This window comes from Callospermophilus lateralis, chromosome 9 (assembly GCF_048772815.1).
Source record: "Callospermophilus lateralis isolate mCalLat2 chromosome 9, mCalLat2.hap1, whole genome shotgun sequence".
In the NCBI taxonomy this organism is placed as follows: Eukaryota; Metazoa; Chordata; class Mammalia; order Rodentia; family Sciuridae; genus Callospermophilus; species Callospermophilus lateralis.
Genome location: NC_135313.1, coordinates 94,667,163 through 94,682,072, shown reverse-complemented (window position 1 = coordinate 94,682,072; position 14,910 = coordinate 94,667,163). Strand labels below are relative to the sequence as shown.

Here is a 14,910-nt window from a genome sequence, read left to right as displayed (position 1 = left end):
TGCTGCTGAGATGTGGACTCCCTGGAGTTTCAGGTGGTACCTTGGAGGTCAAGCCAGCAACTGTAAATCCCTAGACCTCTGATTATCATTGGGAAGTGAAAAGCTCTGGTTGGTTGATCTCCACTTACCCTAACTATTAAAATTTGTTATTTGGGGGCAAAATGTATTGATTTGGATGAATAACTGCACGACAAATTTTACTTGGCTTCTAAAAGTTACTTGGCCTATGAGGGCAGGCAGAACTGGGTCCCCTGAGCCCAACGGGGCCTGCAAGTCACCTTCTCCCCAATTCCTGTGTATGCAGGGACCTCTGGTCATCCCGGTCAAAGAGCAGAAGAGTGAAAATGTTTTCCCTCCCAAGAAGCGCAAGTCCATCTATGATACTGTCACTGACACAGAAATGGTGGAGAAGGTGTTTGGCTTCCTTCCATCCATGATTGGGGGCCAGGAAGGCCAGGCCCCAACTGGTTTTGAGGTAAGACAACCCCAGAGGGAAATGGGAGCATCTGCCCAGCCCCTGATCTCAATCAACCCCTTGGCTCCTTTGAAGAAGCTGCCAGGGTGGGTGGCCAAGGAAGTTCTGCAGCCCTGGGTGAATGTGCAGAAAAGGAGAACCAGCATGCATTTCTGTGGTCAACCCTTTGGAGCTAGGCAGCTTTCTCCCCTACAAGACATCATGGAGCCTCTTCTGTGTAAATGAATGTTAGGGAGCTTTCAATCAGGCAGCACCTCCCACCCGTATGTGGAGCCTTGGAGGCTGTTGCTTTGTAGAATGTGACTGGGGAAGCTGAAATGCAGAGAGGACCAACCCTGAAACGGGAGGATGTGATGTCTGAGGCTGATAGTGGTGGGGATATGGAAGAGGGTAGGAAGGGCAGTGTCCCAGGGCTGTTCTATAGACCCTCACTATACCCTGCTCTGGGTCCCAAGACCCAGTGACCTAGGTACTTTCCCTCTGTTGGTATTCAAAACCTCAGCCCTCCTCCTGTACCTTCACTCTGTGTAGTCAGGGGTGGGGTGGGGGCTGGGATCACCTCCTCAGGGGAAGCCCTGTCCCTGTCCTGTTGGGCCTGAGGGAGGTATGGAGGAGGGCTGGAAGTAGGAGTATAGAGGTCCTGTGTCTGCAGAGCAGGATGCTCAAGGTTATGCATATGGTGGCCTATTCTATCGGTGAAGATCTTAGACACTAGGGGGCTGGGTAAGTGGGCAAGAAGATGCCAACCAAGTCACAGAGCCTGGCGGGGCCAGGCTATCATGGAAAATGGCCTAGGAGCAGGGATTCCTCTGGATGGACAGAGGCATTCTTCAATCCAAGAAGGTCCACTATCATCACCACTGTTAAACATTGTATTGGAGAAACTAAACAATGCAATAGGACAAGAAAAATAAATAACAGATACAGATCAGGAAGGAATAACACTCTCATCTGCAGAATAAAGTGCTTATCTTAGAAAAATCTCAAAGAAGCTAGAGACAAATTATACAAATTAGAGTTCAGTAAGGTTACTAAACCTTATTAAAGGTTATATTGATCTTATATAATCTTAGGTAACCTTATTGGATATAACTTTACTGGCAGATAGCAAGATGGACCTCTCTAAAGCTCCCTATCCCCTAGCACTGCTCATCCCACTGGGTAACTAGTCAACAGCTTGGTTGTTATCTAAAATGATCCATCTTTCCTCACTGGCCCCAGGATCTGGAAGTGAAGACCCAGAATAAACTACCCGAGATTGACCTGGATACAGTCCCCATGTTGAAAGAGCCAGAGGAGGATGTGGATGGCCTGGCTGCGTACACCTTTCCCAAGTTTGCTGTGACTTACTTCCAGAAATCAGCCACCCACACACACATCCAGGGGCCCCTACGATACCCACTACTCTACCACGAGGATGACACAGACTACTTGGTAACCATGGTTCCTTGGTTTCTGGTGGCTCATACCACTCCCAGACTCCAGAGTTTGAGTTGTGGTTCAGAGGGAATAAGGAAGGGGCCTGGGACACTGTGGGCCACAATACTGAGACTGAGTTCCAACCCAACCCTCTGTTTTGCTCCCCTAGGCTGCCCTGGCCGTGTGGAACATCATACTGAGGTTCATGGGTGACCTTCCAGAGCCAGTGCTGTATGCCAAGAACAGTCTGAGTGGCAGCCCAGTGATGCAGCAGATCCACAACACACTGGACAAGGAGAACGGACCCAGGGGACCACAGCATGGATCTGCACAGGTGCATGGTGTGAGGATGGTAGGCAGGTATCCCCCAGGTATCAGACCTCAGAAAGCTGGACCTGGAGCCCCCTCAGCAACATCAATCATGTGCCCAGTCCCCAAGCACCCAGGTATTTTCAGTTTTGAATTGCACTCAAGAACTTGTGAACTGAGGATCACTCCCTATTTGAATCACACAATCTTTAGTGGAGAGGGCCCCCTGGACTCTGAATATCAGTTTGACTTGAGCCTAACTCAAATGCACACAACAATAATAATAACAAGAAATGTTATTAATAACCTGCTGTGTGCCAGTGGCTTCTCTTAATTTAATTTTCAGTTGGGCTAACCTTACAAGGTAGGGATCCTTATGTTTATTTCAAGCTAAAGAAATAGAAGTAAAATAACTTTCCACAAAAATCACAGTGAACACATGTGTGGGAGCTTACTTAGAAACCATTCTGCTGAATTTAGAGACCAACTTCTTGACCCATGTTCTATCCTTCCCTTTCTAAGGCCCAGTTTCACAAGGTAACTTAGTGGAACTAACCAAGAACAGTCCAAAGGAATTAAACAACAATAACAGCACTCGGGAGTTCACCAGCCATAGGAATCCAAGAGTCCCCCATATGCCAGAAGACTGATACCTGGGAGGTCCCCATATAGACTAACTACATAGAAATCTAAGGGATTCTGCAGCCCCAATTGCATAGCCAAACCATCCCAGGCTCAAGCCCTAACTCCCTGACCTCTGGAGACATAAGTTCTACAGAGCATATTAGATATCTAATTCTGTGTAACAAATTACCCCCAAAACATAGCAGCATAAAACAGTATGTATTTATTATTTCACACTATTTCTGAGGGTCAGGAGAAGCTTACCTGGTCATTTCTGACTCAGAGTCTCTCATGAGGTTGCCATCACGCTGTCAATATGGGCTGGAGTCATCTGAAAGCTTGACTGAGGTTGAAGAGTCCATTCCCAAGATGTTGCACTCACATGACTCTTGGCAGGATGCTTCAGTTCCGTGCCATGTGGGCCTCTCCACAGACCTACCTGAGCATCCTTACAATATGGCTTCCCCCAAGATGAGTAATTCAAGAAGGAAAGCAAGAAGATGCAATGTCTGATCTTCGAAGTCCTATACCTTGTGGGGTGGGGAGGAACACAGGGCAGGGATGCTGAGGGGTAGTAATAATTGGAATTCACCTGGGAAGCTGATGAACCCTCAAGGAAAGGACTCTTTAGAGGCAGTCGAGCCTTATTGCTCTTCTGAAGGGCGGACACAGAGGGACACAGATCTCATTTCCCAGAGGTTGGAGCTCAGGTTTTCCTTTCCACATGTGTTCATTTAATACCTGCATTGTGGGCCACTCACAGAGTGGGGCCAAACAAGCTCTGCCTGCCCTCACAGAGCTTTTAGCCCATGTATTTCACATTCATTTCCTGTGCCAAACCCCAGCTTTACCCCAGCCAGAGATGGTGCCCACTCCTGGAGCTGGCCTGATCCCGACCCAAGCTGACTCCTACTATTAGCTTTCATGATGCCATCATGACAAGCTGCAGACCCTGCCTAAGGAGACCAAAAAAACTTAAAGGCTGGGAGCAAATCCTTCCCCATCAATTTTATGAATTGGCCAAGAAATGGCTGAGGGGGACACTTGTCCACTGTAAATGGCTGTAGGATTAGCAGCACCAAGGGACTGCTCAAGTGTGCACTCCTCTGTAACTTTTTCCACAGAAACTGAGCCAAAAGGACAGAGGAACCAAAGGCATCTCCTCCATGAAGTTGAAGCGGTCTTCCAGGATCACGGGCCAGGTAAGCCCAGGGCCAGGGGACTCAGTCCTCTCCCAGCTCTGCCACCAGCCTGCTGCAGGGTTCCCAAGCGATGGCTTCCATCCTCACATGCCGGTTTCCTCCTTGGCAAATGGGGAGAATCACAGCTATCCTAATGGCCATCTTTGGGCTTCAAGGTGGCCAGCCAGTTGAACATCGGAGAGGAGCCATTTGATCTTGATGGCCCCATCTCAGAACGACCCATGTCCAACCTGGAGAAGGTGCACTTCATTGTGGGCTACGCCATTCTGCGACCTGGCCTCAGGTCAGTCCCCACTCCCACCTCATCCCTGTTCAGAGCATCAGGTCCCCTCACTTGTCCTCAAATCATGGTCACAGCCTCATCCTCTGCCCCCAAATAACTGCTTCTCTCCTTGCACCTTGGCCCAGGGCCTGCAGGCTGGCTCTCAGTGCAGCAGATGTTACAGCCACTGAGGGTTCTCTACTTGTTCATTAAGAAAACCAAGGAACAAACCTCATTTTAGGAAAACAGATTAATCATGAGCTGTGGATTCATTTTAGAACAGACTTTAATGCAGGATGGTGTGTGTGTGTGTGTGTGTGTGTGTGTATTTATGCAAATTTACTTCATATGTAATTTGCTTTATAGGAATTATGTTTTCATATAAATATGTATACTGATTTAAGGGATTGTATTTTAGAGGTTTGCTTACCTTAAGTTATTATTTTTAACCAAATTTGAGGAGATTTAACCATAATTTCTTCAAAAATTATCTTTCTCTTTTCCTCCCTCTCTTCTCCTCTCCTTTCCCCTATCCACATCAAATTCTAATTAAACTTATATAAGGCTTTTGCTACTGTCCCTCAAGTTCCTGAGGATCTTTTTGTATTCTCCTTCTTTCTTCTTTTCTCTCTGTTCTTTAGATTGGGCAATTTCTGTTGATTAATCTCTAAATTCACTGATCTCTGTCTTCTCCAATACACCATTAAACCATTCAAGAGGTTTTTTACTTCGAGTGTTCTATTTTAAGTTATATTATATTATTATAGTTTTCTTGATTTTTTAAAAAATATTTTTTAGTTGTGGTTGAACACAATACTTTTATTTTATTTATTTATTTTTATGTGGTGCTGAGGATCGAACCCAGCACCTTGCATGTGCTAGGAAAGTACTCTACCGCTGAGCCACAACCCCAGCCCTTGATTATTTTTTACATTCCTATTTCTTTACCAAGGTTTCCTATTTGTTCATTCATGATGAGTGTAGTTTCGTTCACATCACTGAGAATAGTTATCAGAGTTTTTAAGCCTTTTCTGAAAATGTAACATAGAGGTCATAATTGAGTCTGTGTCCATTGCCATTCTTTTTCTCTTGATGATGGTCATGTTTTCCTGTTTCCCCTTCAGTTTAGTACTGGATGATACATTTAGAGACTGAATTCTGTTATATTCTTTCAAAGAGTGTTGATTTTTTTGTTTTGTTTTGGCAGCAGTTAATTTGGCTGGATTGAAATTGTGTCATCCCCATGGTGAGCAGCAGATGAAATCCTTGTTAAGTTATTTTAGCCTCAGCTAGCCTGCTAGGATATACTCCACCATTCATGAGAAGGTGTCAGCCAGAGTTTAGAAAAACTTTATATACAAAATTGAGATTCTCCTTCTGTGGTTTTCTTCATTCCAGGATTTTCTTTCTCACTTTCAAGTTGCTCTGGGGACCTCAAATTCTGTTCTCTGATTCTTCTAGCCAGTAAGACTACAGATAACTTCTATCCATGTTTTAGCTGTCTGCATTGACATCATTGACTGGAAAATTCTTCTAATTAGTTGGTTCTGTTGGTAGTTTCCCCTTGATAATCCTTACCAGCCACCATACCTTCCAATATGGCAGACACATAAAAGCTATGTCCAAATGGGTGCATGACGGGTTATTCAGATAACTCCTACAGATGGACCCATGTAGTCCTGATATCCACCTTGTGCTGAAACTTTCCTTTAAGGGTTCCTGTTGACTCTAGCTGCAGGTAGAACATCCCACAGTCATTTACTGCTAGGAATTTCTGGAATAGTGAGCTGCCTAAAGTTGAGCTCATGGCATCCTTCTGGTCAACAGGAAGCTCATGCATGCCCTGCCAAATAATACAGACGCAGTTCCCAGTCCCTGACTATTCTTTCTTCACCTTGCCAATCGAGATGGGCTCGAATCTCCTGAAGGAAGCAGCCTTTAGTCTCTTTGTTCACAGAGGTCCTCAAGTTGAAGGAAGCAAGTCAAAATCTAGCAAGAATTTTTTTTTAAAGAGAGAATTTTTTAATATTTATTCTTCAGTTTTCGGTGGACACAACATCTTTATTTTATTTTTATGTGGTGCTGAGGATCGAACCCAGCACTGCGCGAATGCCAGGGGAGCATGTTACCGTTTGAGCCATATCCCCAGACCTAGAAAGAATTTTTTCACTGTGCTCCATTACAGTGCACTAGGGGTGGGCAGTGAGCTTCTGAAGCTCTGCCTCAGATGGGAAGTGGGATAGGTCTCATCTCTGGAAAACAGCTCCATCCCTGCTGATAGTTCTTCTGGAGTCTCCCTCACTCTCATCACTTGTAAGTAGTGGAAATGAGCCATAGATCTGTCTCCTCCATGAGAAGTCACCTTTCAAATTTCTCACCTTCCCTTATGTAGGCTGGAGGTGGCATGCTAGACTGGTTCTGCCATGTTTTAGCAAATTCTACAAGATTGTCTCTAGAATGTTGGATATTAACATCCATTAGTCCTTGGCTCTGGGGTTATAACCAAATTCTAAGACAAAGCAAATGCTGCATTCCATATCTATCATGCATTTAATATATACTTACTGAGTTCCTGCTCAGGGTGGGGCCTTTGCCTGAGGGTTGGGGATCAGAGATGAAGAAAACACACCTCTATCCTTGAAGAATTCACCCTTTATTTGGTGAGTGTGTTAGTCAGTTTTCCATTACTGTAACAAAATACCTGAGATAACCAACTCATAAGGGAGAAACATTTATTTTGGCTCATGATTTCTGAAGTTTCTGAAATCACTTGACCCTGTCATTTGGGGTCAATGGTGAGGCAGAGCACTTGGTGGAGAGAGGTACTCATCTCATGGCAGCCAAAAAGCAAAAAGAAAGAGAGGAAGGATTGAAAGTCCCCAAATCCCTTTCAAGAGCACACCCCCAATGACCTCACTTCCTCCCACGAGGCACCACCTCTTAAAGGGCCCCCATCTCCCAATAGCACCACAGGCTGGTGACCAAGCCTTCAACACTTTGGCCTTTGGAGGGCATTTATCCAAACCATGGCAGAGAGCATGAGAGAACCAGGAAACCCACCAGGAGAGTATAGCCTCAAAAGTGGGTAGGCTCACATCCAGCGAGGATACCAAGAAAAAGTGCTCTTAATGCCCCGCTGGGCCAGGCTAAGTGCAAAGGAGATAAGGCCTTAGGGTAGAAGGAGAAATCAATGTCTGAAATAACTGAAGCTGGGGGAAAGGAGCCGATCGGGTTATACAAGAAGCAGGGCAGAGGAGGCTGAGAGCAGTCATGCAGGGGTAAAGCAGAGGGGGTAAGTCAGAGCAAAGGCCTGAGGGGCAAGGTGTCTGGGAGGGAGGGCTGAGAACTGGGGCCTCCATGAACCAGGCAGAGGGGTCTGAAGGGAGTGGGACAGGGGAAAATATCAGTGGGAGGGAGGCCTCCAGTGCTGGAGGGATGCCCTGAGCAGGAGACCTCACCCAGAGGTGCAGAGAGACCCTGTGCCCAGGCTCCTGTCTCTCCCCTCCCCCCGAACAAATACCCAGCCTGCCCTCCCAGGGTCTGTGTCTTTCAGGGATGAGATTTACTGCCAGATCTGCAAACAGCTCTCTGGAAACTCCAGGAAGAGCAGCACCGCCCGGGGCTGGATCCTGCTCAGCCTCTGTCTGGGCTGCTTCCCACCCTCAGAGAGGTTCATGAAGGTGCGGAGGGCCAAGGGCAGGGTTGGGGGGGCGGGGGGCAGGTTACAGCAGCAGCATAAGTAGACTCTGGGCCAGGGTTTCCCGAACCCTCAGGCCAATGGGCAGCTCTCCTCTGGTCCTCAGTCTCCTTGTCTATACCAGAGGGCACTCCACCTGGCTCTTTCCCATCCCTATCCAGGGTCTGCAAAGCCATTGACCCGTGGCTCAGGCACCAGGACAACTCGACTTCCAGACGGTTGTCCGGGGAGTGAGCCCCTGCCTGATAATGGCCACAGCACCTGCTTCTACTCCTTAGAATTGAATGTGGATGTTGGTTGGCAGAAGCCTGCAGATATTAGAGGGCCCCAGACTTCACTGTCTCCATAAACCTTTTGGTTCTGAGATAAAAGTAATATGTGGAATACAGGCAATCAGAACTGAAAATAAAGTCATTCTCACACCCAGAGGTGGGGGGTTCCCAAGGATTTGAACTCAGGGACATTCGACCACTAAGCCACATCCCCAGCCCTATTTTGTATTTTATTTAGAGGCAGGGTCTCACTGAGTTGATTAGTGCCTTGCCGTTGCTAAGGCTGGCTTTGAACTTGCAATCCTCCTGCCTCAGCCTCCTGAGCCACTGGATTACAGGCGTGTGCCACCCCACCTGGCTTCCATTAGTATTTTCTTTTGGCCTCTGTGGTGTTACAGTGTCATACTTGCAGTCAAACGGAAAACACTCACTCTGTGTCCCTGTGGGGACATCAGGAACCATGTTCACCCTGGGCATTGGTTCTGACCACTTAAGCCACTGTGACACCAGTAAACCCTTTCAGGTAGTATTTCCCCACTCACCTCCATGGGACAAAAAGATTTTCAACACTTTTTTTGTGTGTGTGTGTGTTTGTGGTGCTGGGGTTTGAGCCCAGGGGCTTATGCATGCAAGGCAAGCACTGTACCAACTGAGCTATATCCCCAGCCCTCCACACATTTTTTTTTGTTGTTGTTGTTGTTGTCCAGTGCATTTTGGATGTAGACTCTCCTACATTTTTTCTTTTAATTTTCTCCACTATTTTTTTCTGCTGATGTAAACTGCCAAACTGCTCCTCAGGTATCTATCCATTTCTATTCCTCTTCATGATGAATGGAGAGTGCCCATCAGAACACATCTTTCTAAACTGAGGATGATAATTTAAAAAATCTGTAGAAAGTCAACATTGAGCTGCCTTCTGAATGTCTCCTCCCTTCTCCCTTCTTCACCCCCCAGTATCTGCTGAACTTCATTGGTCAAGGGCCAGCAGGCTATGGGCCCTTCTGTGCTGAGCGCCTGCGGCGTACCTACGCCAATGGGGTGCGGGCAGAGCCTCCCACCTGGCTGGAGCTTCAGGTAGGACTGGAAGGGTGAGAGGTGGGCAGCATAGGGAGATGCAGCTCCTTTGGTTCCTGTGGCATGGCTGCGGGGTGACTTTGTCCACAGCATTCTTCCACCTCCTCCAGGGCACCTTCAGGGTCCCTGTGAACCCCTGTGGAGCTCAGCCTCTGCTAGCATAGCCCAAGCTTCAAAGCTGCCCTCAGCCTCTCTAAATCCATAGTCATTTTTAAAATGGTGCATTATAATTATATGCAATAGTGAGATTCATTGTGACACATCCATTCATGCACATAACATAACTTAATCAACTTCATTCCCCTTTTCTTCCCCTCCTTCCTTCCCCTGATGTGCTCTTGACTCTGCTGGCCTCCCTTCTATTTTTTTTTAATTAGTGCATTATAATTATACATAAAAGTGGGATTCACTGTGGTGTAATCAATCATCCATGGTCATAGCATGGTCTGGCTGATTTCATTCCCCAGTACCTCCCCTTTCTCCTCTCTCCTCCCTCCCCTTCAGTCCCCTTCTACTGTTTTTTCTTCTAATCTCATCAGATCCCTTTTTTATTCCTTTTTCCTCTCTAGCTTCTCCCTATTAGAATATTTGACCCTTGATTTTCTGAGTCTGGTTTATTTCACTTAGTGTGATGTTCTCCAGTTCCATTCATTTACCAGCAGATGCCATATTTTCCTTCTTCTTTATGGTTGGTAAAACACCATTGTGTATATACAACACATTTTATTTATCCATTCAACAGTTGACGGGCACCTAGGCTGGTTCTGTAACTTGGCTATTGGGAATTACACTGCTATAAACATTCTCTTATGGCCTATTAATTGATGGGGAAATAAATCTGACACACTCATTGGCATGGCCTTGTAAATGGCTGATAATTGTTTTGAGTTACTCCTCCCTGGGCATTTGCACTTTCATGAAAGTCATGGTCATGTCAAGGTTGTCATCCTTGATGGCATTGCTGTTGGGAGTGGGTACCCCTCTCTACTTGTTCTGGCAGCTGGAACACCTACGAGTTCTTGAGGTACCCTCAGAAAGGATCACTCTGGTGAGCCAGGGTGGAGGTGGCATCCCCAGCACCGGCTCTGCCTGCATCTCTGGTCCCAGCCCATGCCTGGAAGGTGCTCACCCATGTGACCCTGCAGTGTCCTATGCTGGGGCCTGTGGGTCACCTCTAGCCATACCTCCTCCCTGTTCTCACCGACCTCCCAAGTCCACAGGGACACTCTCTCATGCGTCCTGGAATTGTAGGTGAACTTGTAGCTGTTAGCGTGCACAGTGAGATGCACAGGATCCGAGAACCTGGAAATGTTCTGGAGGACTCACCTTCTGAATCTGAGTCACTTAACCCTTCCAAGCACAGGGTTCTCACCTAGAAGTGGACCATTATGGCCTACAGGCTGTGCCCACAGGGCTACTGAGGCAAACTTGGAGATGCCCACAAATCACCAGATGTACAGGCAATGTTGTTTTTGCCCTTGGCGGGAGCCACGAACCTAAATTTTGTTAACTGCATGCTGAGACATGGCCGACCCTGAAGGTCCTGTTCTCAGGAACCCACAGCGATGGGCAGGGGAGGGGGGACAGTCAGGAGAGAAGGGAGATGGGGCAAGGTGATGGACTTACCTCCAGTCCAAGGCTCTGGGAGCTCCAGGACAGCTGAGCTCAGGCTCCCCGAGGCAAGAGGGCCTGAGTCCTCATCTGTCCCCAGGCTGTCAAGTCCAAGAAGCACATCCCCATCCAAGTCATCTTGGTGACTGGGGAGAGCCTGGCCGTCATGGTGGATTCGGCCTCCACATCACGGGAAATCTGCCAGCACATTGCCCAAAAGAAGGGCCTCCGAGATCACCTGGGCTTCTCCCTGCAGGTCGCTGTGTATGACAAGGTAAACACCAGCTGCCCCTCTGCTGCTGGCCTCCCTCCCATACCTGGACCAGAGTGTCCTAAAGCTGGGGTCTTCACACCAACCTGGCTCCTGCCCCTGCTCCTAGCTGCCAGACACATTCACAAGGGGGTGTGTATGCGCGCACACACACACACACACACACACACACACACACACACCAGGCAGCTGACAACAGGCAGCTGTCCTCACCCAGCCCAGCAGCTGCTCACCTTGTCACTCCCCCCCGACACTCACAGCAGCCTCCTGCAGCAGACAGGGCCCAGCCCACCTGAACACCCACAGCCCTCACCCTCCGACTTGAACAGACACCAGTCGGCCAACCAATGTGTCATGGCCCAAATCACACCAGCATCCATCTTTGCTTCCTTTGGGAGGGGCCAGCAGACAGGTATTTGGGGGACCAATGGACAGGCCTTATAGAGAGGTCCTTCAGGTGTCCAAGTGGACTCAGCAGCGCCCACTCAGCCCACAGTGGGCCCTGAGAGTTCTGGTCCCCGTCTTCCACATGCTGTGCTGAGGGTGGGTGTCCTCATGGGGCGAGACACACAGCAGCTGCTAACCTTTACTGCCCCGGCTTCTGTCCTCAGTTCTGGTCCCTGGGCAGTGGACGTGACCACGTGATGGATGCTGTGGCCCAGTGTGAGCAACTGGCCCAGGAGAAGGGCGTGAGCCAACGCCAGTCACCCTGGCGCATCTACTTCCGGAAGGAATTCTTCACCCCCTGGCACGACTCCCAGGAGGACCCTGTCAGCACCGAGCTCATTTACCGGCAAGTCCTCCACGGAGTCTGGTCTGGCGAGTACAGCTTTGAGAAGGTGAGGGGACCTGAGGAAGGATCCAGGGCTGGCCCAAGTTAAAACCATCAGAAGATCCTCCACAGAGTAGGCCCCCAGCCGGGATCAGAGGCTGTGTAGAAAGTGGTGGGCAGGAGGCAGAGGGCAGAGGCAGGAAGGTGGTCGCAGGGGAGCAAGTCCTGGGGCCTCCACTGGATACAACGATCCCTTCCTGTCTCCATTTCCTCCTCCCTTGGGCCACAGGTTTGCTCAGGCATCTGGGGCCTTTAAGCCCCAGGCCTTCCTGACCTCTGGCAGTACCTGTTTATGGAGTAGCCAGGACCTGGTGGTCAGGAACATGAACAGGACCTTAGAGCTCAGGCGGCTGAGTTCAAGTCCCAGTCTGCATCTCTGGGACAGTGTGAACTTGGGGAGTCCTGTCACCTCCCCAAACCTTGGGCCCACATCTGGAATATGCAGAGCGCCAACGGCTCTTTGCATAGGGTAGTTGTAGTGATGGAGGTTGGTGGAAGATGAGGGAGGGTGTGACTGAAGTTATGGGAACAGCAGGTGCAAACCTCCCTGTGCCAAATCAAGAGGACCAGCGGCAGGCACGGAAATCGCAGAGTCCTTTCTAGAAGGGTCATGGTCAGGGAATGGCAGGGCCATTTCTATAAGATTTTGGTTTTTCAGATAGAAGGACCACCTGGGTCCCTCCCCTGCTGGGCCATGCAAGTGCCTTACACAGGACCTTGACCTGGCTGAGTCTTTGCAGAAGCCCTGAAGGGCAGCCTCCTGTGGAAAGGGAAGACAGGGAAAGGGCCCTGAACCCATTTCTGCCAGGGTCGCTGGGATTACCCGCTGCCAACAGGAGCAGCTGAGGCCCAGCTGGGGCACAGCAGGGGGGCCACAGGGACGGAGCTGGTCCTGCCTAGAGGACATGGCAGGACTAGGTGGCTGCTCCCACTCTCTTGTCCTGCCTCATCTGCTGGTCAGCTCCACTGTGCTGAGGCAAGAGCTGGTCACGGGGTGGGTGCATCACAGGAGAGGGTGGGCTCACTTGCTTCCCCTCAGCTCCATGTCTGACCCCTGGCTATGCAGGAAGAAGAGCTGGTGGAGCTGCTGGCCCGGCACTGCTACGTGCAGCTTGGTGCTTCCCTGAGGGGTAGAGCTGTCCAGGAGCTGCTGCCCGGCTGTGTCCCCTCCAAGCTGTACAAGACTAAGCCCCCAGAGAAGTGGGCTAGCCTTGTCACTGATGCCCACACCAAGGTCAGCCTGCACCCCAGGGCTCAGTGGTGGCAGGGGGTGGGGGGGACTAGGTGTGCCAAGGTAATGGATTCCCTCCCCGTGATCCCCAACCCACTGCCAAACAGGACGTTTAAACCTGAGAGTTTAGTCCAGATGCAATGTTTAAACAGGCTCATGCAGTTCAACGCCTTATCATGGCCCCTGCCACTCACCCTCCTCCTTCCCCATTTTATCTTGGTCTAGCCCTGGTTTGTACTGCAGTGCCTGTTTGGGCCCTGGCCTGTTGGCACAGGAGAGCATCCATGGCTGACAGTTGACCATGACCTTGCCTTAGCACCAGGGCTGTCCTCAGAGCTCCCCTCTTCCTGCCCCCAGGCACACGAGAACTCCTTGGCCAGAGTGAATGGACATTGTAAATACTGGACATACACATTGAATATGGCCAAGTCACCCTTCAGATATGATGTACCCATTTATATTCCCAAAGCCAGTATACAAATATTACCCATCCACTTCTTAAAGTAGCAACAAGAGAAATACCCATTGATCTGACAAACACTGAAAAAGAAAGGTTAGCAGGACCTCAGAGCCAGTTAGGGGCACAGAGCAGTAAAGATGGGAAGAGAACAGGGTGGGGGGCGGGGAGAGGCATGCTAAAGGAGGGAGGAACTAGAGGAGAAGATAAAGATGGAGGTCCCTGCAAGAGGCCCCCAAATACACAGAAGTCCAGAAAAGAAAAACAAAAGTGCCCAGGACCTGGCTACACAGGAAGGACCCCTCATGCATGAAGCAGGACACAGATCTACAGATAAAAGCAAGCCCAAGCTGGGGCCCTGGGCACCTGGGCATGCATGCCCCACCTATGCCGAGAGCTGTCTCCACCCAACATGGGCTGTAGCCTCTGACATCTGACTCTAATGAGGGGAAGGCCTCTTACTTCCCGAGACCACCTCCTGAAGGGTTCTTTCCCAGAGGTTCTAATAGAATTGGGCCAACCCTCCACCCCCAGTATCCCTGACCAAGCCCTGGCTTCCTTTAGGTAGAGGTTTTGCAGAATGACCCATCAAATAATCACCTTAGTACTGGGGAGGGATCAGCTAGAGGAGGCAGGGAGAATGGAGATAATGCCTGCCATCTCCTACAGGCCCCGTACACCCAGACCCGAGCCACGACGTTGGCTGTGCAGGAGCAGGTGGTGGACACTGCCCTCCTGCAGTGGCCACTCCTCTTCTCCCGGCTCTTTGAAATCACCACGCTCTCTGGTAACAGTCCCTGATAGGAGGGAGGTGGGTATATGGATTGCACACCCTTGGGGCAAGCATGGCCTTCACTCTGTGGTCTCCTCTGGCCAGGTCCCCGCCTCCCCAAGACACAGCTGATCTTGGCTGTTAACTGGAAGGGGCTGTACTTCCTGGGTCAGCGGGAGAGGACGCTCCTGGAACTCTCCTTCCCAGAGATCATGGGTCTGGTCACCAACAGGTGGGAGCCCCCAAGGGAAGAGGCCCTGAAATCTCTCCCTTCTCAACCTCAGTCCCTGGGGGCTCTGGAAAGATGGGGGGCAGGGGCAGTGTGTTGTCACTGGGATGGATGATGATCAGCATGTCTAGTGGCCACTGGATTTGGGAGCCACCCCCAGATCAGGCCACATT

At 49.7% G+C, this 14,910-nt stretch overlaps 1 protein-coding gene across 2 annotated transcripts in view; it reads left to right on the top strand.

Moving 5' to 3' along the window:
* The window catches only part of Myo7b (myosin VIIB), a 66,761-nt gene that overhangs the window by 42,582 nt on the left and 9,269 nt on the right, over positions 1 to 14,910 (top strand). The window contains exons 21-32 of one of the 2 annotated variants that reach the window (XM_076865912.2): positions 305 to 475; positions 1,697 to 1,909; positions 2,064 to 2,228; positions 3,952 to 4,029; positions 4,185 to 4,312; positions 7,845 to 7,971; positions 9,215 to 9,334; positions 11,046 to 11,219; positions 11,828 to 12,055; positions 13,115 to 13,282; positions 14,406 to 14,523; positions 14,614 to 14,740. In XM_076865912.2, coding sequence (XP_076722027.2) covers positions 305 to 475; positions 1,697 to 1,909; positions 2,064 to 2,228; positions 3,952 to 4,029; positions 4,185 to 4,312; positions 7,845 to 7,971; positions 9,215 to 9,334; positions 11,046 to 11,219; positions 11,828 to 12,055; positions 13,115 to 13,282; positions 14,406 to 14,523; positions 14,614 to 14,740 — 1,817 coding nt within the window. The remainder of the gene's footprint in view (positions 1 to 304; positions 476 to 1,696; positions 1,910 to 2,063; positions 2,229 to 3,951; positions 4,030 to 4,184; positions 4,313 to 7,844; positions 7,972 to 9,214; positions 9,335 to 11,045; positions 11,220 to 11,827; positions 12,056 to 13,114; positions 13,283 to 14,405; positions 14,524 to 14,613; positions 14,741 to 14,910) is intronic. The other variant, XM_076865913.2, reaches the window with a different exon arrangement.